The sequence below is a fragment of the Calonectris borealis genome, chromosome 11, assembly GCF_964195595.1.
Source record: "Calonectris borealis chromosome 11, bCalBor7.hap1.2, whole genome shotgun sequence".
In the NCBI taxonomy this organism is placed as follows: Eukaryota; Metazoa; Chordata; class Aves; order Procellariiformes; family Procellariidae; genus Calonectris; species Calonectris borealis.
Genome location: NC_134322.1, coordinates 12,177,369 through 12,202,894, shown reverse-complemented (window position 1 = coordinate 12,202,894; position 25,526 = coordinate 12,177,369). Strand labels below are relative to the sequence as shown.

At 37.3% G+C, this 25,526-nt stretch overlaps 1 protein-coding gene across 3 annotated transcripts in view; it reads left to right on the top strand.

The window, feature by feature from the left end:
- Nucleotides 1–25,526, top strand: part of GALK2 (galactokinase 2) — a 50,736-nt gene that overhangs the window by 5,591 nt on the left and 19,619 nt on the right. For all 3 annotated transcript variants that reach the window (XM_075160028.1, XM_075160027.1, XM_075160026.1), the window contains 4 exons: nt 4,558–4,648; nt 7,534–7,680; nt 20,777–20,875; nt 23,604–23,756. In XM_075160028.1, the coding sequence (XP_075016129.1) occupies nt 4,558–4,648; nt 7,534–7,680; nt 20,777–20,875; nt 23,604–23,756 (490 nt within the window). The remainder of the gene's footprint in view (nt 1–4,557; nt 4,649–7,533; nt 7,681–20,776; nt 20,876–23,603; nt 23,757–25,526) is intronic.

The window sequence follows — 25,526 nt, the reverse complement described above, 5'->3', positions numbered from 1 at the left end:
AGGTTGGAAGGGACCTTTGGAGATCCCTTGTAACCATCTTGATGGCCTTCTGCTGGACTGCCTGCAGTTGGCCAATGTCTTTGTTGCATTGGGAAACCCCAAAACTGGACACAGTATTCCAGCTATGGTCTCACAAGTGCCGAACATAGGGAAATCCTGCCATTCTTTTCAGCTTCAGCCACATTTTTCTGCCTCCTTCCTTGTAACAGACTGATATTTGTGTGGTTGCATGGCAGTTCGGATCAGGTCACTCATCCACATGAACCTTCGTGGGCATTTTGCAAAAATCACAATCAGCACAAGCTTAGTTTAAGCCATTTTATTAAGCCATTGGTTTAAGGCAATGGTAAATTACTCCCTGACAGCACAATGTATGGCAGCACAGGGACAGGAACATATCGCCAAAAGTGGGAACTATTTAAGTACATATTCCTGCTTAAAGCTCAGTTTGTTATAAAAACATGTTCTGAGCTGCTGCCTGTGACTAAGGCAGTTAAAAGGAATTTTTACTTCTATTGTAAGTATAAATACTCAAATATTTTTCACTCACTTTGTGGAGTATGTTTTCACATTGTATGTTTCACATTGGGCTGAATTAAGTGTTTGCAACCACCAAAAGGCGATGGCTTGCTTCTTTTACCCCTAGTCTCCCTGTCCCTGCTTCTAACATTGATCCATCCTCTGCGTTTTACCAGGTGTAGTACTTGGCTGATCTTAAGGTAAAGTGCACTATTCACCCATTTTTTGCCTGGTTAATTTTCTATCAGTTGCCATGCACTTAGCACTAAAGCTGACGCGGGGTAGACAGTGGGAACATGTAGTGGTGAGCAGGGGGAAAGGAAATGGAAGATGTGAGTGGGACCTTTCCCTTTCTTTAATAGCAACCTACAACAGGGCTTAAGCTGTATTGCACAACCATTCTGCAAAAGGCAATAGTTCCAGAATTATAATAGCTTTGATTAGGAAAAGTTGTTATAATGGATACTAAATAAAGCAGTAACCAAAAGGTAAACATTTTTACTTGGTCTTTAAGCTTTGTCACATTACATCGCAATTGAAATGGCCTTCTCCTAAGGTACATACAGTTCCTACCAAATGTAGAATTACAGCCTTTGAATTCAAATTGCATACACAATCACTATATTTTTATATCTGCCCTGGTTTCCGTTTGAAATCATATGTTTTAAACCATAAACCAAGAAGAGGTCTCAGAATACAGCATTAAGCATCTCTGTTTTGTTGAGACACTGTTGCTTAAAAACAAAACTAAAACAGGCCCATAATTTCATAACAAAGAAATATTTTTCAACACTTTGAATGTTACACCACATAACAAAACTGTTGACAGTATATCTTTTTTTCTCAGCCTGTTACACTGGTAGATTTATGCCTGTGGTGAATGCATATATATAGGCCTTTGGCGAACAAGGACTAACCATAAGCCTCTGTAGAATCACTGTTTCCTATTTCATTCTTGTTTTGTGAACTGGTAAAATGTGTAACAGTTCTGTAGCCCTCTTCCACCCTGATAGTTCATGTTAACTTTTAGGAAAAACAGTACAGAGAACAGGTTGCGAGAAAAAACAGCTATGTGTTTTTCATCATAAATCATCCCAACTGATCAGTGCCCTTTATGTTATTTGGGCTAAAACGAGATTCAAAGGTTACAGTCTTTTGAAGTTCCCGATACCTCCCCTTCACATAACATCTTTGTAATTGAGAAGTGCGTGTACAGAGAATATCTGACATGATACTTCTCAAAATGCCTTCAGAAATACCAGAGGATGATAATTATCAGTCGGTTTCCATCTCGTGGCAAAACCTGAAAATCTTTTTTTAAAAAAAACAGATTTTTTTTACAGAGGACTCAAACAGATAAACTAACAGATTGACAAGACAATGAGGTTCTGTGAGAAAGAGCCAAATTGGTCTCCCAAAAATAAGGATTAAAGCAGTAAAAAACACCTCAGCCACGTGTTTTTTTTTCACAGTACTCAAAAAACTCACCTCTTCTAATTATACAGAAGAATTGGAATGCTTATATCTAGCTTTGGAGGAGGGGCAAGCTTTCCCAAGAATCCTTTAAAACAGAAAGGTTGGAGCAGACAATATCAGAGTATTTTTTACTTTATGGGTATGTTTTTCCCAATTCTTTATTTTATTTTATTATAAAGTTCTTATATCAAACTGCCTACCTTCCAGTAGGAGGACTGAAGGCAAGACTGAAGATTTACTGATTTAAGATAAAACTTGGGCATTTAGGAGTTGGTTTTTATAACAAATTGAATGTGATACCAAAAAAATAGACTTAAGGATTCTGGGGATCTCGACAGTCCCACATTTTGTGTTTGTATGAATTATGTCCATATGAAACCTGCCAAAATCAAAACCAATTTTTCTTTAATTTTCTATGCGAGAAGATTGCAGAAATGAGCAACATGCATTTTAAGAAGTCATTATTTTAATTTATATTGAAAACCAGCAAATACAATCATAGAATATGTCTTCTTGTTCATTGAAGTTTTACTTTGTCTGATTGTATAAAAAGAATTACGAAGAGAAAATATTTTAGAACTCTTTTTTGAGGGAAAGAGGACTTCAAATTTGCTTTCTTTAATCACTTTTGAACATTGATTTCCATCAACCTTGCTTTTTTGCAATAATAATTTAGGATTATAGTAGAAAACAAGCATAAGCAAACACAGGATTTTTTTAATCTTCATGACTTTTGACAAGTATTTTCTATTTTACAAGTACTTCTGGGTTTTTTTATTATATTCAAAAACCATGAGCAAAATGATGTTGTTCTATTCTCTGGGAGATTGTTCTAAATATACATGAATCTCAAATTGGAAGAATTTACAGCTATTCTCAAACTTTCCTTGTATTGTATTCTCAATACTCCCTTTCAGATCTTTTGTGTTACTCTACAAACCCCAATAATTTCTGACACTAACTTTGTACAATTCTTTGATGCTGCATTGTTGATGAAGTCCTGTAAGTGGCACTATTTTAAACAGTTCAGATTAAAAGACAGCAACTTACATGTTAAACTAAACACCAATGTCTGATATTTCTCCACTGCATTGAATGTTGAAATTGAATGTGTAACTGACAAAATGGTAATTCTAAGTTGATACTTAAAGTTTAAGATCTGTCATGTAACATTGAGCTAGGAATAGGTTGTAGACTGGTAATACAAGCGGAGTAGCTCACTACAGCATAGCTAGCATTAGACCATATGAAGAGGAGGCAGGATTGTGGGTCCATTTTTACACTGGTTGTCGAGTTTGGGGATTGCATAACACAAAAATTGCAGCCTTTAATTGCACTAGAATAAAGTGAAGTTTTCAGCTTTCATTTGAAGACAATTATATCATTGTAAAGATGCTTTATATTAGTATAACTGTTTCTCCATAGGTTATAGAGTACTTCACCGATAAAAACATCTTCACACTGGTATTCATTACAGGTATTAACTAGTGGTACTATTTTGGATAAAAATAAAACCAGCACATCACTAACCTACGCAGTTTACAGATACAGACTGGGACTAGCGTAAGAACGAAAAATTCCATCCTCTTAGGAGTTGCAGAGTGTCCCCTGCTGTATAATTTCTTGAAAGTGTTATTATTCCCATTAAACAAATATTTCCAGGGAATTCAGCTGCCTCTGTTCACATTGTTTGGCAGACCTTGCCTTGTAAAGCACAACTTAGCCTGCAACTTTTGAATATATTTTGTTAGCTTTTCTTGACATTCTCAGTGCCTTTCCTCTTTCTGTGTTGGGCATCTGCTGTAATGACATCAGGTAGATATAGTTATTGGGTGTTCAACAGTATAGACTTCTAAACAATTTGCACTTCTTGGTGACTAACGCGTGTTCCTCTGAGGCCTCTGCACATCGCTCCATGCCCATTTTGACAGCATCTATCTGTAGCATTAGTTTCTTTAGGAACATTCAGCTTACCATTTTTATTATTTTGAAATGAAGATGGAGTAGGAAAACCATTATCAGAATTGTGCTGGGGGAAAGAGATAAACTATTTTAAACTAAATTATTTTAATTATATCTTGTAACATACATAATACAATTTTGCAGCATTAGGCCTGTTTTAGTGAAGTGTCACTCAGAGCAAAGGTAATGAGGATGAATTCCTGAGCAGGGATTACCAGAAAGCCTAAAGTGTATTTTTCTCTATTCTAGGTTTGATAGATACAATTATTTAGATTTTCACTTCTCTAAGAGATCAAGAGAACATACACACATGTGATGGAAGGCATGCTGCCTTAATGAAGGATGCCAAAGGCAGTTTGATTTCTGAATTTACTTAATAAATTCTATAACTTAAGCAAGAATTCTTATGCTTCCATCTAAAATATCCTTATAGAGTTCATTAATAAAGAAGATCTGTACAAAAAACCCCGAAAAACATTGCACTGAAAAAAACTAACATCGAAATGTTTTTGTTCATCAGCAGATGGCAGTAACAAGCCACGTTTTTTCAAACTAAATTTACTGACAAGTTAAAGCCTCAAGGTTTTTCTGTTTTTGCAGGGATTTCAGTACTAGTGTTAATAACATTCAGATTAACAAAACCAAACCTCAGTGGCATAACTACTTCCTGTGTGGACTGAAGGGTATTCAGGTAAGCCAGTTCCATTTAATTTATGAAATTAATGTAGAAGTAAAATACGACAAGCGTATCTATTCACCTTCAAAATACTTCCCTGCATTCTGTAGCTTTTCTTGACATACAGTTAGGTATCTTTATGTTAAAATTTGAAGAGGAGATATAAGTGGGTTTGTTTTAAAATATTTGCAGAGCACTGTTTTCCTTTATATTATATAAATTACAATAGCAAATAATTACTTATTTAGTAAAGTCATGATCAAACTCATTATCAAGATGACATTTCTGTATTTTGAAGTTAAAAAAGAGTGCTTTCCAATGGCATTATCTAATTAAAATTTGCTTTTAAAAAGGTTTGGAGGCTTGTCTGTCAGGACCCAAAGATCATATTTTAGTCCTTTCCTTCCTAAGGAAAGATTTTAAAAAGCATTAATTTCCATTAATGTTGGAAACCTACAACTTGTGCACAACAACTGAGTGAAGCTGATTCATGCAGTAGGCAAAAGAAAACATAAAAAGTAAGTAAACAGCATACAGAATAAATATTCCAGTAAGAACCATTACTTATGCAGATTTTCAGCATGTGGAATTTGAATGGGATTTTCAAAATTTCCTGAGTTAAGAGTGCAGCTATGCAGGAAACGGCACACTTATGGTAAAGGCAGGAACACTGAACAAACAGACATTTTCCTGTCTGCTCATTTGAGCTTTATCTTCTCCTTTGTGAGCTAGCCTGTCTCCAGACTGACTTGAAGCCTGAACTGCTTGTGAAACCAAGTGCTGATCGTCAGTGTTGTCCTGGGAGGCAGCCTGAACTCACAACTGAGGCCTCCTATAAACCTCATCTGCTGTTTGCAGGTGATTCATGGCCCTTTGAGGAAGAACCATGGTGACTTCTCAGCTCGATGTCAATCCACTGATATTTCTGGAAGGGCAGATGGGATAAACAGTGATGGCTAGGTCAGGAACAGGTCACCACAGCCAGCCCAAATTATGGGTAAATGTGCTTCTTAAAGCACATGAAGCTTGCCTCAGGATAGGCCACCTAGGTCACCCCACAGGACGATCCAATAGATAAGGACTGCAGACAGCCAACAAAGCCTGCCTCAAACCTGCCACTGGAGTCTTCAAAGTACAATATTTGGAACAATCAGTGGCACAAATTGCTTTATTACAATCCACAGTTCCTAATCAGATCCCTGCCCCTATGTTTAGACCCCAATAAATTACTTATGTTTGCAGTAACATGAGTATTTTCAATTTTGTATTGCTCAGTATCACAGGCATTTAAATTGCATTGACTGTAGAGATATGGATTAGGTTTCTTTACAACATATCCTTTCTTATATTAAGGCTAGCATGACTTTATTTATTTTGCAGTCTGCTACTGAGATTTGTTTCCTGAGGACAGGCTTTCATACTTGAAGGTTAATTTGCAAAGCAGGTTTGCAGACTCTAGCACTGGCAGAAAATAAGCATAAATGTTACAGACTTAAGAAACTCTGAAATACAAGTACTCAGAGGGTCCAGCGGGATAATCTGTTTATATTAAGTTGAACATGCTATCCTTTTGGGACAGAACTATTGCAGAACTTGGCAAAGTCCATTTTCATTTTTGAAACTGAAGTACGTTTTCTATTTAAACATTGCGTGATAAGTTTGCAAGCCTGATTCACATTCAAGACAATCCAGAAACTGTGGATCGGTTTCTGGTTACTCAAGCATTTTCTGTTTTTGAACAAGCCTGTCTAGGGTTCTTCATGAAGGGTCATGGGCAGCAGTAGTATTTCAGGTATGAATTCCCTTACATTTGTAGAAAGGGAAATTTAAAATAATTTGAAGTGATGGTAGAAGACATTAAAGGAGGCTCTTGGTGTTTGCTGATATCTACCATTGGTATTTGGTTGAAGTTGTTTCAGGGAAAGTAGTAGAAATCTTTTGAAGGTGGGCATTTCTTTATGGAAACACTGCAATTTTTTCTGATTATTGACATTGTAAAATAGTTTATTGACACATAAATCTGTATCAGAATGTAGCTAGTCATATATCCCCGTATACATTCAATGATTTTTTAATAAGTACTGCATGTTTATTTCAAACTAACGACAGAAAGAAATTTGTATTAAAGTGATTATAAATAAAAAGACAAAGCAACTAAAGAGTATAATTAAAAGAATATGTGTGCAAGGATTTATGACTTTTGGATTAAATGTATTATCTGTGATATCTGTCATATATGTAAAAATATTTTAAACTTTATTCTAAAAATAGCATGACAGAGACCATCACCACTGGTAGGTGTATCTTTGTGCCTCCTAAAGCATAGTGTCCTTCAAGTACCATTGTGGTTTTCTCAGTGTCAGTCCTGTGGGTGCTTCAGGAGATGTGGCTTTGAATACATGGCTACTAGTTCCCCATCAGTGTGATGCTAATACCACATGCCAGCATTAGAAGTGAAGCATAAAGTGGACCTTAAGCTCTTCAGGATGCCTGAAGTGAGGAGCTGTGGAGAAAAGGACAAAAGTAGGGTATAAAATTATTGGTAACCTCTGGTACTGTCACCACAGCAGCTCAGAGCAGAGCCAGTTGCTGCAAAACCCACCCACGAAGCTTGGTAAATTCTTGGGCGTTTAGCCCATACTGAATTCTGCTTGGGGTACAGTTCTGTCAGCTCATATATGTTTGTGCACAGGAATTGCAGACATACCTTTGGCTGAAGCCCTACCATTGGCTTTGCTCTTAAGGAATAGAATGAAAATTTTGCTTTATTTTGGAGATACCAGAAGCAGGTCCTTGGTTCCAGCAACTCAGCAGAAAGATTCTCTTTCTAAGTATCAGATAATTGCAAGCCTGAGCCTGTCTGTACTTGAAACTGAGATTGTTTATTTTTTCATTGTTAGGAACATTTTGGTCTTAATAACCCAACTGGAATGAATTGTCTGCTAGATGGAACCATCCCTCCAAGTTCTGGGCTCTCTAGCTCCAGTGCTTTGGTGTGCTGTGCAGGACTCGTGACACTAAGAGCTAATGGAAAAACCCTCTCTAAGGTAATTTACTGTAAAACACGAGAGTGTCAGCAGTAAAATTCTACTTAAAATTAAATATTGTTAATGCCTGTAAACATTAAAAACACGATACAATTGTTTTTGCAAAGAGTTGTTGGATATAAACTTAAGATATTGCACAATTGAGCAAACATCTTTGGCCAAATTTTGGCAGGATTTGAATTTGGCAAGAAAACAGGCTTACATTAAAGCTGAAAAAAGGAGCATTATTGTAAGCCTGTATTTTGGCCAACCATCAGGTCCATGCCTGGACCAGATGTGCTATCTGCAGGCCAGGACTGAGGATGTATCTGCTGAAGCATGTGGACCACACCCCCGAGGCCTTTACCCTCTCCCTGAATGACTTTTCATGGCTTTAACAGCAGAGCATCTGTTGGAGGGCTGTGGAATAATTTCTTGATAAATTATATAATCAGCACAAAGTAGAGGTAAAATTCTTCCATCTGACTCTCCTTATTCTCTTCACAGTTTTTTTGGAATGAACATATTTACAATCCAAAATGTATTCCTCACTTTTTTAAACAAACATTAGTCTAAAACCAAACCCCAAGTATGTGACCTGTTAGCAGTACAACTGTTAGTAGAATTTGGCTCATGTAATACAAATTTCTGGAGGACTCATGGTCCTTGAAGGTGCCATATGGGAATGAAGTTCTCTCCAGTAAAAATGTCTGGTTAAGTGAAACTAGGATCTTAAATTAGAACATTGTCAGGAACAGAAAAGAACAGATCTAAATGTGACTGTTATGCATATTTGTGTCTATTGTCTACGGCAGACATTCCCAAATTGTGGTACAAAGCCAACTTAAAGTGGTACATGATGATGGCAGCTGTTAACTGTGCTTGTATACAAGCACTTATCTGAGCCATGAGGTAAACAGATCCACACAGGAGGTTTTTGCTGATCATTTGTGACTTGCTTCTCTGTGTAGCTGCAGCTGCAGCAATCGGCTCAGCAGCAAGTGCTCCATCCCACATTGCACAGCTCACAGTGCTTGCTTCAGGAAGGTACCAAGCAGGGTTAAGGCAGCAAGAAGCAGGATTGGTGAGGCAGGGTAGCTTTTTTATGTAGGAGGATGTGGCTACAGTCACTGTCACCCTGCTTTGTGTTGGTGCGAAGTGTGGTCAAAAGGTAAGTAAGGGATCGGACACTTAACAGAGGCTCTAGTTTGTGAGGTGAGACATGTAGTGCAATGGTAGATGAAAACGTGGAATTGAGGATCCCACTTTGATGAATGAGACTTTGCAGTAAGTGGGCTGGAGGTGACAGACGTGCTTTTTTATCCTATGTACCTGGCCTGGCAAGAAGCTTCTGGTTTTGCATAGATGGTCTTATCACAGGTCAGCACCATCTCTGATGGTGGTAACCAAACGAGCTAAGCTTGGGAACTACTGATCAAAATCACTGGAGTGCATGTGTTCAGAAATTGGTATCTGCAAAATCCATAAAACTGACAGAGGTCAGAAAGCCCAAATTTTACTAGGTAGTAGAAATCTGTATCTGGAAAACCAGAAGCCAGGTTTTCATTACTCCAAGAAATGCTGCACAGCTTTCTTCGGAGAATAAATGATACAGCGTGTAGCTGGATTTGAATTTACACATGGCTTGGGAGTACCGGCCGGCATTATGCCAGACCTGTTCTAAAGAAAGGTGCAAAACTCCTTTTGGCATTTCCATAGAAACTTGTGGAGGAACAGAAGGAAGACAGAGACTCCACTGAATGTCTTTCCTTCTCTTCATGTGTCCTGTTCAATCAACCCAAAATCTCTTCTGCTTGCTGGTTGGAAAACGTGCTGAAAGTTAATCTTGTGTCTCAAATATAGTTGGATGAACACAGGAGACACAATTGCACATTTTTGTCAGGAAATCCTGCTGTCTGCAGCCAAATATTTTGCACTTGTGATGAAAAATGAGCAATTAATGTACAGATGAGAATTCTCAATAGCCAACGTCGGAGCACAGTTAAGAACATATCCAAGGTTTTGTGTGCTTGCATAGACCAAGACACCTGGTTGTGGTGGTTAAGACAGAGGATGACAGCTCTGAAGACTGATTATTTTTGTCCAGGCTCTAAGTTTCCCCAAATCCTACAGGACAGTAAAAACAAGTTCAGTGTTCCTGGCTAATTTATGATTTAGCATTAGAGACCTCTTATATCTCGCTAAATCCAGATTCTCTGTTGCACTGAATTTATGCTTAGCTGCGCAGAACTGCCTTGTATAAGACAGAGCTAGTCTGAATATAAATTAGAGCAATCTAGGCATGTGAGCCCTCAGAAGTATAAAACGTGCTCTGGCCACTTCTTTCCAGCTCCTAATGCATCCTGTGCTGGTGTCAAATGGTATCTGTGCAGGATCCAGTAATGCTGGCTGTGTATCAGCTGGGAGCTCCCCCATGGCAGGGGAATTCTTAGCTGACCAGAAATAGGGGCTTTCCAGATCCTTTCTACTAGAAAGCAAACCAGGACCTTGCATTTTTAGGGCTCTGGATATTTATGTGTTTGTTTATTTTTAAGGAAGAAATATCGCTTTACCGTTCCCCTCCATCTTTTCTTTTTCAGATGCTTAAGAGTTGAGAAAGTTGTAAATGGTGGTATTTATAAGTAACAATATTTGGTCATGGTGGTAATTTTACGAGAAAAGATTGACTTTTTGCCCCTCATTAGTCTGATGGACTTTGCAAAATCTTAATATGATGGTCTGTAGCAGCAGGACATAGAAGCTTTTGGCTTTGGAATCAAATTTGGCTGAATTGTAGGGCTTCTGTAGCCAAAGTTATGAAAAATTGACCTTTTACTGAATGGAACATTTATCTGTTTTGTTTCTGTTAAACTATTTTTATGAGAATATTTGAATTATATGCTCTTTTTCCTGATAAATATAAGTTTAAAATAGTAGCTGTAGAGTAAAAGTCATTGAAATTTGGAGCTTTTATGAGATAACACTTCCAGTGTGAATGAGATTAAAAGCCAAAAAAAAAACAAGAAAAATATTGTAAAAGCATGGCTAGAATTTCATGGTGGCTTACTTTAAAAATAGCACTTTTTTGACGAAAAAAAATATGCTCTCACTAATTATTGTGTGTAGCAGTCTGCAATAGGACATTGTTTCAGTGTGCATACAATTTTTTTTTTAAAAACCCATCACACACATACACAATAGTTTAGGGAAAATACCAGTCCAAGACAATTCAGCCAGATGTGCAGTGCTAACCAGTTGCAGCAGTGCAATAGCATTCAAATAACAAGATGGAAAATTTAGAATGCGATCTTTAAAAAGAATCCATTTTTCTCCTCCAAACAGGATACCAGTCTAAGACTATGTTGGCATCACTCAAAGAACAGCAATGCTCAGTATTAGCTTTTGATTTTGAAGTGATTTTTATTTTACTGTTACAAAATCAATCTTTTGTACAACTTTTCATCAGGAGAAGATACTTTTTGTAAAGGAAATAGAATAATGCTCTAAATTGTCCCAGCTTTGTGTTTCATGGTAGGAATTAATGAGTACAGAAAATCATTTAGTACTTTTGAATAACTAGATTTACTTGAAAGATGTGATGATAGTGTTGCTGTCCAAATGTTAAATCTTGTGGTACTAAGTTCTGTCCAGGCACCCTAACATTTTTTCTGTTGCTCAAGGCTGGGCAGCTGTGCACATACTTATTGGGAAAAATAGATCAAAAGAGAATACGGTTTATTTAATTTAATGTGAAATGTTGAGCATAGGAAGTTCAATTATATTTGGCTCTACGTAGACTGAGAAAAATCTAAGTCAGACAGAATGATAAATAGAGGACCTAAATTCAATCTGTAATGGCACAGTGTCCATTGGCTTCAATTTTCTCAAACTATGGCTCAGGTGAATTTGAGTGTGGGATTTTCAAAATGCTCAACATTGTCCTGTATTTAAACAGTTACAATACCTGGTAATGTCATTGATTTCAGTGGGAGAACAGATAGGCCAACTGAAATCCTTTCTACTTTGTTTCTGAAGCCTGTATATAATAAGGGCTTTAATTGAATGCTTTACCACTTCCTAATAATTTTTCTGATGTGCAGTAGGGTTTTAATATTTAGCTATTTGGCAAGAAAATCTGTGAATATTCATACTCATAGTGTGACTTTGAAATTAATAACATGTGCTCATAATACTGGTTAGGATTATTTTATAATATTGCTGCATCAAAAATGTTTGGTAGATGCACGCTCAGGTTATTTATATGAGAAACCAAATTGCTTACACAAAAAATGGTACATAGATATTGTATTTTAAAGTACTGTTAATATTGAGAGATGTTGAAGTTCCTTTCTCCCTGTGGAATTAAAAACCAGGGTTCTTTAACTTGTTACGTTTGACTATGTGTGTTTGTAATCAAGGGGAAACAGAGTACTTTGGAGCAGTGGTAATCAAAGGCCGTAATCTCTCATCAACCAAATTGATAACCTTCTATTTGAGCATGTTAGAGGGCAGACGAAGTCAAGCTAAGATTGCTGTGCTTATGAGGACATCCAGATACTATCTGACAAATATTTTCCCATTTTGGAAAAAAGTAAGCATAATTACCTTGCAAAACATATATGAAGTTTAGCTAATTGGGATTTTGTATGCAAACTGGAAGCAGATGGTAACTTTGAGCAATCTATTCCTAGTCGAGACCGGATATTAAAAATAAGGTGGTAAAAATAACCTCAAAATTTGGGCATCATTTTAGACCTTAACGAATGAAACATAGTGCCTTATATTTCAGAAGTTATTTTTGTACGTATATATACGTACGTATAAAACATGCACAGATTGAAAAAAAATCAACATCTAACTAGACTTTAAGTATGCCTTAAATGATGGAAAATGTTTTCTTCTTACTGTAAAATATTCATGTTTATCTAGAAATGTTTCTTCTCCGTTTTCAGTCCTGTGTGCTGTGAACCAAACCCTGTAGAATTTCACAGAAAATCTACACTAAATTTGCCGTAGAATGACCAACATTATTTGTTGTGAAGGGAAGCAGCAGATTGAGTCTGACTTTTCAGATTAAACTGGCCAAAATGTTAATGAATGTGCATTGGGAAATCATTACTGTATTGCTGTAGAGAGAGTAAACGTATACATAGGACTTTTGGCTCAGTAGATATTTAAATACTCCAGTTACTTAAATTTGCATGCTGAAGAGACTTTTGGAGCACTGAAAATGACAGTCTAAAAATAACTCATATTAACAAATGTATTTTCTTCATGGAGCTTCCCTTCATGAACAATAATATTTAAAACAGGAAGAAAATTGTTTTTTGATTTTAAAGATTAGCTATCACTACTCCTGCATTGTTATATATAGAAAATTTAGCACGTTTAACTTTGGCCAAAATGAACTTACATAAAGCCACTGAGGCAGATGTAATTTAATACTATCATTTTATAGAGAAGGTTGCTTTATTTTGGCTGCTGTCATTCTGGATTTGTATATATCAAGTTTCTGGGTAATGTAGCGTGAGTTGTTCCAAAAAAATACTAAGCAACACTAATTCTGTTTTACTAACAAATATTTGCCTGTCTCCGACTCGCTAATTGTCTTACTCTTTTAAGGGGTTTAATCTTACACAAGTTTACTTCTTTAAAGGTATGTGAGATTGAAAGGGATTGATCACTGGTATGGAACATATTGACAGTGACAGTTATATAGGGACAAATTCTGTCACAGTTTACATACTGTCCAGACCCATTGCATGAGTGAAAATCAGAGCAGTTGGCCCTTGGCCTCTTTGTGAGCAAGGGGACTATTAAAGGTGAAACTCCCTTATCTGTTCTCACTGAGATAATTCTTTAGGTTTCTATTTTTAGGAAATTTTTTATAAGCAAGTGATCATCTGTTCACTTTCATTATTCCTCAGATGCCTAAATACCTTTGTACATTTAGGCCTTCATGTTCATTATCAATAACATCAAACTGAGAGAAATTAAAATAAATGATGGGGCAACAGAGAATCAAATGAGGTATTATTGGGCGGTACACAATTTATCATGCCGCTGAAGTATCGGAGTATATATGGCCAAATCTAATACAATGTTGGATTGTGCCTGGAAACAGTCAGAAAAATAGTCTTTTATCAGTTCTTCAACATTTTTGAAAGACCAAAAATACTCAGTTGAAAATCAAAACCTGAATTTTAGGCGTTTCATATTGAAAAGTAAACAAGCAGAGAAAAATACATACTAGTGGAAAGTATCATTTTACTGAAAACCCACTTTTTTCATTAAAAATCCAAAACAAGGTAACATGATGCAGAGCTATTGATGAGTTCTTATTACAAGAAATCTCTCCATCTAGACTAACTACGCACAAGGCAACTAAAAATAAAAAATCATAACCCGTCTTTGTCAGACTAAATTATATCTCCACTAATATGATTTCCCAGATTAGACTTTCTGCATGCTGGATAGGAAATCTTGTAGCTCAAAGATAAAACAGTTTTAAGTGGTAGTAATTTCTTTCTTTGTAACCCAAGATTGACTTGCTCCTTATCAGGGAGAACCTTAAATTGTTTCAAACAAAAAGCAGAGGTAGTTAATAGAGCTCTTAGATCAAAGGCTAGCCTAGGTCTGCACATGGAGGCCAGTTGCCTGGCAAACAAACTGGTAAGCACTGCCTCTTGCAAAAGGATACATTCTGAGCAGACTTTAGAATTAAGCTTCTGAAAAGGAACAACCTGAAAAAAATACATTTTATACATTGTTAGTTTTATATTTTTCCAAATGCTCTGACTAAAGTTGTCTGAAACCTGAGTTCAGTTTTGAAATCCTTGAGAGACAGCAGCTTCCTTAAATAGATTATTACTTCACATAAATTTCTTAATGCTTAATTGCTTATTAGGCAAGTGAGTGGATTGTATGCACTGAGATTCTACTCCTAATGATGTTGCTTTTTATTGTTTTAATTATGGATATTCTCCTTTAATACGTTGTAACTTTTTTTGTTGAATAAACAACAAAAATGTTAAACTTAATATATCATGTGTAACTCACTGATACTAAACATCTCCCAGGGAAGCACAGCCAACCTGGCATGTGTACTTGCCAACAGATATAAAAGCACTGTTTGCGTTTGTATGTATCATATTGGGTCTGGCATTCAAGAGCTGCAGTATTTAGTGTTTCTTGACAGATCTCCAGGGAGACTTCAAGGTTTAACTCACCTACCAGCTACTACTACTGTCATGTTTTGCTCATCCCTCTCCCGTGTTCAGAGGCTGAACAGACCAATTGTACAAAATAGCTCAGGGTATTGCTAGACTAACCTTAGATATTTAAGTTTCCATTCCAGCTTCCCTGCTTACTATCGCTTATCTTTACAGACCTCACTACAGTCAGCAAAAGGGAACAGTTTGCTTCAGCCATGCCACTCCAAAGCAGGTTTAAAGAAAGGGTCTTTGCAGGGGACTGGCTGACGTGGTCACATTATCTCTCCTGTTGACAATGGTGTCAGGACGGTAACCTCAGTGAAAGAGGTGGAATAGTAGTGCTGAACTGGTTGAGGTTACATTACCGTATGTCTATGTCAACACTAATTAACACACATTTTATGTGGCTCATTTGCCACATAAAAATAGTAAAAGATACAGTGACATTTTCTCTAAGGTAGTCTAAGAAAAGCTTTAAGTCTCCCTCTCTCCTTTCTTACCAAATAAGATAAACTGGAAAGGATTCAGGGAAAAACCACATGGATGATCAAAGGTACAGAATGACCTCCATAAAAGTAAGCTAGGACTCTTTGGAAAAAGGCATTTGAAGGAGGAAGTGATAGAGGTCCATAAAGTGATGAATGTAACTGATGGAGTGGATAGGAATCAATTGTTCATTGCCCCTCACATTGTAAGAGCCAGAAGGTATTAAATGAAGCTAGTCAGGTGCATGTTAATAATCAACAAAAGGACCATGGTTCTTCACCTGACAAGTTGTAGAAGTCCTTGTTACTGGGTGTTCTACATGTTAAAATTTTGAATGAGTTAAAAGGGAGTCTGGACAAGTTCATATATAAGAAATCCATTGTTGGTAACTTAAGTGTGCAGAATTCACATTCAGCTCAGGAAGCTCTTTATCAAAAATAACTTTCTAGGGAAATATCATCTATACTTGGCCTTTGATCCATACTAAGAGCCCACTTTCAAGTACAAGATACAGAACTAGAAGTGGCATTGGTTTGACCCACAAAGGCTGCTTTTATGTTAATATATTCTATATTTTTATTCTGACCCAAGTCTTTTAATTTTAGTTAGCTGACAACTCCTTACTTATTCATGGGCATTATAAGCACTTCCCTTCTTGGCTAGGACTTTTTTTTTGGGGGGGGGGGGGGGAAGATGGGGGTGGGATCAAAGGAAACATCTCCTGATGTTTGAGCTTTACTTTTTTAATTACTACATTAAATATATCATTTTGCTTGTTTAGTAGTGTAGATGACAGCTTAGGACTTACTGTCCGCCTGATAGTTATTATTCACAAATGATGACCTTGTCCAGCCAGTCCTGTTGGAACAACTTCCTGGAACAATAATACAGAAATTCAGAGGGCAGTAGCATATGTGGATCACAGAACAGTTGGGATAAGGAAATTTTTGATTCATCTGATTAAGTAATTTTTTTCTAGAGTCATAATTTTACTGTTCAGATCCATTTTTACTTTGATTTTAGTATTTTTTTGTTCCACTTTTCATTACCATCATCTTAAAGAGATTTTAAACCCACCCTGCAAAGGTTTCCCTGAGACCATATTCTTTGGAGAAATAAGCCGCAATACTGGAAATAGGAAGATTTTTGAATTCTCATTTCAGCTTTGTGACTGATTCACATGACTTTGAACAAATCATGTAAATATCTGTGCTGTCTCTAAATTGAAGATAACAGCAGCCTTATAGGAATGCTTTTAAAGTAAAGTATGTAAAATTCTACGAAGACTTAAATTATGATTTATTAGTGTTTTTGAAATACTGCTTTAGGAATGGAAAAACCATGCTAATGAGTCTTGGGTGCGTAGAACTAGTTATGTTTTGTGGTTAGCTCCAAGTGATCCCTCGTATGGATCAGAATACATGGGATGGAAGTGTAGTCTATGTGCAGATGGGGTTTATTCTTTCTGCCTGTTTCTCATGGTGCTTCATGAAGAGCAAATGTCTGCTTTCACCTACCTCTACAAGAATGCCTGTTTAGGACTCCTGCGGAACTCAATAGGGGCAACATTGTTTATTTTACATGCATAGCAGTTGTATTTTGAGCCCTACCGAGGAGTGGCTGGCCCCCTCTGACTTACCTGCCCGGCAGGTGATGCTGTGGTGTAGCCTGGGGTGCGGTCCCCCTACATGTGGCTATGAGAATGCTCTGAGTTACTTCTCTGCAGAAACTGCAGTGCAGCCAGGAGCAAAAAGGTGATGCATGCCTAGGTGTTGTTCAGACAGACATTTGAGATGTTGCCAAATTGTGCAGTGAAATCTGGGATCTGAGGAGCTCTGTATTTTTACAAGTGAGACATACACTACAGAGAGATATAAATAACAGATGATTCAAACAGTCCCTGCCCCAAAGAACTTCTGAGTGTTGCAAGTGGAATGGAAACAAGGCATTGCTCTGAGATAGGCAAAAGTTATTTCCTTTTATTACATGGATCTAGCAATTTTTTCCTTAGAGGTATTTTCTGTGGAAGACTAAAGTCAGAGAACTTTTGTAGCAAAATGTGTTTTTTTCAGTTTTTAGTAATGAAGTCACACGTTTATAGCATTATCATCTAAGAATCCCAAGTAGCAATTACTAATTACAAAGAGGGGGAAGATACTCCTCATTTTATTGAGGAAATGGAGCCATGATGCATTAAAGGGACTTTCTCTGAATCACAAGAAACTAAGTGTGGAGCTAGAAATTGAGCCCAGACCTCCTGACGTTCAGTTCACTGTTTCAGTCATATGACCATCCTTTTCCAAGTATCAAATATGTACACAAGGCTCTCCAGTTTAGTCTTCACATTAGTTTCTAATGCTACAATTCAGTTTCTCTGAACTTTGCCCTTTAACTCGTTTTAGCAAAAAGGCAAACATTTGCCCATTTGTCTCAATAGTAAGTAGAAACTGCTTTCTATACAGATGACGATTTCCTCTCCATTCACATGCTTCTCATCCTAGTATTAGAAGGCCAGCCTGTGTCAGCAAGGGCCTGTTTAAATTAGAAACCAAATAATGTTTCAGGGATGCCTTGGGCTGTCTTGTGGAGAGGGTTCTTCTCAACCCTTGCCAGTTACTACTTGGTGGTCCTGCCAATCCTTGCTGAGTTTCAAAACAAAAGTTGCTCAAGCTCAAACAGTGCTGTTAGCCCAGCATACGCAGCTGGACAGCTGGTGAGCTGGGACGAAGCAAGGCCCAGTGCTTAACCAGGCACAATTCACCAGACCATGTAAAGGGACAGGGGAGTGGCACTGTCCTAATTGTTAACATTCCTCCTCTGCAAGACTTCTCCTGATATTTATTTAATAAGCCCAGGCTCATAAAGTCTAAACGATTTAAGCAATCAAGTGGTAGCTGATGTGTATGTGGAGATGACATGCAGCCAGACTAAGTGAAGGGTGAAATGCTTAATTTCTGACTTTGCAAAGCTTTATCTGGCAATTGCAGATGAAATAATACCTCAGGCGGCTGTGCCTAAGAGTGGAATATAACATTGCGAGTACCTCAGGAGCTGTACTTCAGGCCAGGTTTGCACAGCCACACTTCCTATTTAAGTGTGCATGATCAGTGTGCTGGTGTAGTCTTTTCAGCCAGTGTGGAGAAGTTTCTGTTGCTGCCAGTGAGTAATATCCACGAACTCCAGTCTGATGTCTCCTGCCAGTGGCTACAAAAATCAGGGATGTAGTATTGCTCTGTTCTCAGAGGGGCAAAAGGCAGGTTCAGCAGAACTGGCTGAAACATGCCAGCATTTCCACATCCCAGCAACAGATGTTTGTAAATAGGCGTGCCTTCACATGTAAGGAGTGAGCACCTGGAGACTGCTGTGTGTGGAGGTTTGTTCTTTCTTTTCTGTGGAGCTGTTGCTGAGTATTTTAGCATTCAATGGGGAAAAAAAGCATCATTACATTCATTAGCATTTCATTCAGAATTATTTCCAACCTGTAGTGGAGCAGGGACACATGGTGACTGGATGTTAACCTTTCATTGATGGGATGATGAGGTCTAAAGTTCAAACTGGAAAGGAGATTGCTTGGAGTGGACGTGGGACAAGGGAGGAAAAATGAATTTTGATGAACCTGATCTTTGGCAAAAGTCAGGCATGGGAGATGGCTTTTGTTAAAAAGAAAGAACACCAAAATGTGTGATGTTCATATACTTTCTCAAGAAGAATAAAAGCAGCATTATCTCTATTTCAGCTCATCTTTAAAATACACAAAGGAAAGGCAGTGCAGAAAAGGGGAGTAGTTTTGCTGATTGTACTTTCTATGTTCTCTCATTAATGGTCTTTTTCTTGTAAGTGGTCATTTACCATGTTTGATTCAAAGAGATCCAGTCTGCATAGGTTTAGAGCATCTTTGTTAATGTTCTTTTGATAACTTCTGCTTATCAGCCTAAGGCTTATTGGCCATAACTGCATTGTCAGCTGAGTAAATTGGTGGTTAGTGCATTTGCAAACAATTCAGCCTGATTACATTGATCTAAGCACCAATTTTACAACTTCGTCTGTGGTGCCATTACAGAAATTGAGTGAGCAAACAGGCAGGCACCCTGCACATACCTCTTTCTTAGGATGGTGATTTACCACCTCTATCTGCTGCCTTTTACAGCTGTGTGCTGGCTAATGTCCCTGCTTTGCTGGTGAGCTTGTTTCAGTCCTGATGCTACATCGTTAGTGTGGAATCTGAATCTGACTTTGCCACCAGACTGAAAAACGGACTGCAGCTTTTCTAAAGTTCTTTTCCCATCTTCCCTTCCCAAGCAGTTACCTTGTGCTTAGAAAAACAAACTGATAGGGGTCGTAATATGGGGACACGGATGCTTTCCTTTTGACCTACTTCCTTTTGACTAGTGTATGCTCTTCGACCATTCTTCAGGGCTTCTCTCATGTTTTGTTTTGACTTGGCCTGATGGCTGAAAGCTTTATTGTAAATTAGTATTTTTGACAGTTATGACAGTGATATTCCACCATCCCATAGTATCCTCTGACCTGCAGGTATCAGAATGCACAAAGATATGCTTAAAACGTCACAAAAGAATGCAAATCACATATAGTTACAAATTAGTTCAGATAAACAATGTAAGCAGAGCGCAGTATCTCAAGGAGAAATGACAAGCACCACTGATTAGAGTCTTTACAGTGAGAAGGGGTTTCTGAGTTAGGTTCAATGCATAATTTCTGATTATGGACTCAGTGCATTAAAATAGTATGAAGTAACAACTTGCCATTTTTCTGTAAGCTACCAAGATGCATATATAGGTGGATTCAACTAGTAAATCAACAAAACATTGGCTATTGGGATGGAGGAGTGTGAACTGAATGAGGAAGGTGGGAGGAGGACAGCTACAAGAGTTAAGCGTCTAAACAAGGATACCCTGAAAAGCATCTGGCTATGGTTGGTCCAGTGGAGGCTGAATAATTGATTCTATTTTGCTTCAGAACAAAAGGGAAATGGGGCCACATGGCATCCTGGTTGATACCAGCTTACACTACTTGGTGTGTGAGAGACAATGGTTTCAGAGCTCTATCATTATCTCCTTTGTTTTCTCACTAGTTCATATGTAAGCAGTATAAAAGCATCACAGAATCATAGAATAGTTTGGGTTGAAGGGACCTTTAAAGGTCATCTAGTCCAACTAAGATGGGACATGGGCAGGGACAGGGCAGGGATGGGCAGGGACATCTTCAACTAAATCAGGTTGCTCAGGGCCCTGTCCTACCTGACTTTGAATGTTTCCAAGGATGGGGCATCTACAACCTCTCTGGGCAACCTGTTGCAATGTGTCATCACCCTCGTCATAAAAAATTTCTTCCTTATATCTAGTCTGAATGTCATCTTTAACCTTGGCTGAAGGTTCACATGTTAATGTTTTTTTCAGGTGGAACTTGCAGAGATTTGCACAAAGAGCGAACGTTATATTGGCACAGAAGGTGGAGGAATGGACCAGTCGATCTCTTTTCTGGCAGAAGAAGGAACTGTATGTGGATCTTTGTAATCAAAACTAACAATGTAATATTAATTTATGTAAACAAACAAATATCTTCATATGTATCTAGCAGTAAGACAAGAAACTGGAATACCTTAGTAAGCAGTATAAGCACTATTGGTATGCAAATGAAACAGGAATTATATGTATAAAATTGTGTACAATCGAGTATGACAAGTTTGAAGGAATAAGGTGATGAAAATGGTAAGAAGGAGGAAAGAAAAGATGTGGGGAAAGATGTACTCTAGAAGAGCACCAGGTTGCACGCTATTTGGCTAATTCATCGCTGAACTTAGAATGTGTCGCATATAATGAAATGTGAATGGTCGGTATGCCTTGTATTCAGTGCAAATGGGATAATTATTACAAAAATGCTTTCTTGAAACTTCTTATAACCAAACAGTTCTAGGAAGTTTTGCCAGGTCCAGTTACAAAGACAATGGGGATTTTTTTCCCAGTTTTGCTAATTCCAGACAATTCTGTGGCTGGATTCTGATGTAGAAGGCGTTTAGCTGTCTTAAACGTGGTGACAGAAGGTGGACTAGCAATGATATACAGGACCTGCTGAGTTATGCATGAGTGCTTGCAGTGGAATTTACAGTGGAGTTCATCTACTGTCCCAGAAGGTGCACAGGACTGCGAATATTCAAGCCTAAAACCTGTCAAAATACTTTTATTGAAATTAGTGTAGTGTTTCATGACAACCTTTACTTTGCTTATAACTGTGATACTCTATCTCTACAGCTTTTGTTCCTTAATGCCATATCTTGGATAAGCTTATCAGAAAATAAGCTATTTCCTAGAATTACACGAAACGTTTAATTCCATCATGAGACACATGTATTTTCAATTTCACATCACCTGTACCTACCCTACACTTTCCCTTCACACTTACACTGTTAGTAGTAAACACACAGCTACATGAATGCTGAAGAAAGCAGCATATTTTCCTGGCATACACACAGATTATCATATAAGTGGAGGCTTTTCTGACATATAGAGATGGTGATCAAAAAGGCAAAGAAAATGTTAGAAAAGACTAGAAAAGAAATTGTGAACAAACCAGAAAATATCCTTGCTTCAGTGTACTTGCAGCTGAATGCAGTTCTGGCCGCCCATCTCAAAAAAAAATACTAGAAATTACAGTAAAGGACACTGAGGTTGATCAAAGCTATTTTTTTATATGAGCATTGACTGAATAATTTAAAACTTTTTAGCTTGGAAAACAAGAATCTTTGAGGGTGATATTTTGAAGCTCTGTAAAACCCCTGAATGAGTAAGAGAAGGTAAATTGAGAATTCAATGTTTTTCATAACCGAAGAACTAATAGAAACACAATGACATTAGCAAGCAGCTTGTTAAAAACAAACAAGGAAGTTTGGGGTTTGTTTTTTTCCAAAACATTCATTGTTAAATTGAGAAATACCGTACATTGTGGAAGGCAAAAGTTTAAAAAGGGTTCAAAAAAAACCTTCTTGGAGACACTGATAGAGTATTAGCCTATTTGTAGCTATTAAACATAATAGTCTGTTGTGTCTCCCAGTGTAAGTATAACCACTGTAATCTTTACTTATGGAAAGCTGGAAAAATACACCCGCAAAAAAGATTGCTTTGTATATGTCCTATGTTTATATTCCCTCTAAATATCCATTTATGGCTACTGTCAGAAACAGGACACTGGACCAGCTTAGTGGTACATTCTGGTCTAATGTAGCAGTTCTTAAAGGGTATATTTAAATGTAAGCAAGCTCGTCTGTCTTGATAGTAATTTTGTGACGTGGTCCAGAATCTCAATGGCAGGGAGTAACACACATGCTGTACATAATGTACAAGCAGATTTGTCATTGTTTATTTAGCACTCTAGCTGCTCAAGGAACTCTCTGGGGGTGAACAATGCCAAAACCAGTAAGACATCCCTGCTTGCAGAGTTACAGTCTATTCTAAGAAGCCAAAGCAGGGCACATGATTTACAACTTATCCCAGTGAAAAACCAGATGTGAATTTAATCTCTTGATTACATTACATCCTGAATTATTTAATTAATGGATGCCTAGCTTATTCCATGAAAAGGTCACAAAATGTCGGGAACATCTTATGCAGCCTGTGTAAGGCATCTGTGAGGCAAGACAGTCTCTTATGTCAGAAGCAAGGAGACAGTAACTACATTTTTTATATATAGTTTTATTTCATTTCTCTCTTTGATTGTCCATATGTAACATGATCACTGTCTCCAGTCAGTCCTAAGGTTTTGGTACTATTCTGTACCTCAGTGAACTAATCTTGGTTTAGTGGAAAATCAGAAAACTGAGGGGGGGATGGACATCGGTGAAGGGGAAGGGAATGTGAAGCCCCTTGTTTCTAGTGGCACGCACATTAGCTTCAGCCAGGCCTGGTACTTTTCTGTAGATCAAAGAAAAACTGTTGTCTTAAACAGGCAAGAAAAATAGGTTGGGTGGGGTTCTGTGAAATGCAGAAAAAACCCAAAGACTTAATGGAAACATTTTAAAATCCAGCTACAAGGGAAAAGTTTGAAATGTATGTGTAACTTGGCCAATGAGGTTAAACCTCTTTTCTCACTGTTTCATGTCAGTTTTCTTTCCTTAACTGTCCCTGGAATTTTCAAGAGAAAAAACATGCAAATTTGCATTTGATTTATAGAACTAAGTGCACTGTTAGCTAGTAGTAAATTAAAACTAACCATTCATTTTTCTTTCAATAGGCCAAGTTGATAGAGTTCAGTCCTCTGAGGGCAACTGATGTTAGACTTCCAAGTGGAGCAGCGTTTGTTATTGCTAACAGTTGTGTTGAAATGAATAAAGCAGCAACTTCTCATTACAATATTAGGGTAATGGAGTGTCGTCTGGCTACAAAGGTAACGTATGGCTTATGTCAAACTCTAATGAAACCTTCATCTAAATATGTGCTTTTTTCCACTTCTGACCAATCGTGTCTTTAACACCTGGCTAGGTGCTACTTTAAGTAGCATTTTTCTTTCCAGAACCAGACACCTCCATCTCTGCAAAAACAGAACTCCTGCTGAGTTTAATGGAAGTGCAAGGACTGTGCCCTTATATAGAAGATTATGTGATTTAGTTCTATTCAGTTTATTTTGTATTATATTTCAATGGAGGAAATAAATCTATTTTTCAGCAAAAAATATTCTCAGTTAATAAGATAGACTGTTTCTAGTTAAAGCTGAATAATGAAAAATAATGGAAAGCAACCAGTGTGGTCACATGTTTATATGTATATATGGCAATAGATGTGTATTTTCTAGGATTTAGAGAACATCAAAGCTACTAGTTGGAGGCCTGGAAGTAATATTGGAAATGCTGAATAGCAGCATGTATGTCAGTGTGAAGTTTAAAAACAGGCTTGAATCAAAACCCAACATTTAGGTTGCGCTGCCAGTTTACAGCTTGCAATTATCTCTAAAATGTATGGAATTTGAACATGAAAACACCCAAGTTCCAATTTAATTCTGGATTTTGTAGACCATGCGTTTAGGAATATGTAGATCTAGGGCTTGATTTGAGTTTGTTATAGGAATACAGTGGATTTTTCTTTGATTAGATTAAGTGAGGAGTAAGCATAAAGATTCACTGCAGTTATACTCAGCATAGTTTGCTGTGTGAAAGAATTTGGGTCACAAAGTCTAGATGAAAGTTTTAAAAACTGCAGTGTGGAACTCCTTTCCACAAAATATTTGGCCAAAATCTGAGCAATACTGAAAAGTACATTGAGCACCTGTTGGCATCATAATTCTATGAAAAATTACCGTAGTTAATGCTTAAAAAAAAAAAAGAAGAGAGTTGAAGAGATGATCAGATACTGACAAAATGTAATATAAAATAATGCATTGAGATATTTTTCAAGGAGGGAAGCTAAACTTCAGATGACTTTTAAAATGGGCTTTAAACTCAAGTATAAAGAACATAGCTGCATTTTAGGTGTACATAAGATATGGTAAAAGTAAGAGCACCAGTGACCATAGTTAAAGCTATTGTCACTGAAGTTAATAAAAAGATTCTTATGCCATTAAGAAAATCAAGATAAGGACCTCTCTGTGTGTTGGTTCTGGTATAACTGATAAACCTCTAATTTAGGATAGTTAGTTGACTAAGTATGTATTTTGGGAAGAGCTTCTTCTGGAAATTGTTTTTGCATAAGAAAAAGGGAGCCTTCACAGATGATCTATTCTAAAAGGCAAACTATGAGTGCATTAAGTTGTAAGACCTTTTGAAGTATTGTTCCATATACCAGATTTTGTGAATTGAATCACAGTTTTCTAAATTGCTTTAAATTATTGGTCCTGTGCAGTAAACTGAAAAGGTGGTAAGGAAAGATGATTTTTTTTTACATACCGGTTAGCTGTGATACAATCTCTAAAAAGGTACCTTTAGCAGATGCTTGATTTTAAGGAGACTAACAACATACACCTGTCTATTTTTAAACATATGCTACCCAGATGGAAAGTTGCACACACTATAAAAATACGTTGAGCCAGGAAAAGACTGTCTTTAGGAACAGGTCACAGTAGGGTGAAGGAGGGCAGGTATGTAAGTGGAAGCAGGGAATTCTTTTAAGCATCATTAAGCTAATGGAACTATGAAATAACATGCTGGGCCTCGCAAAAATGCTT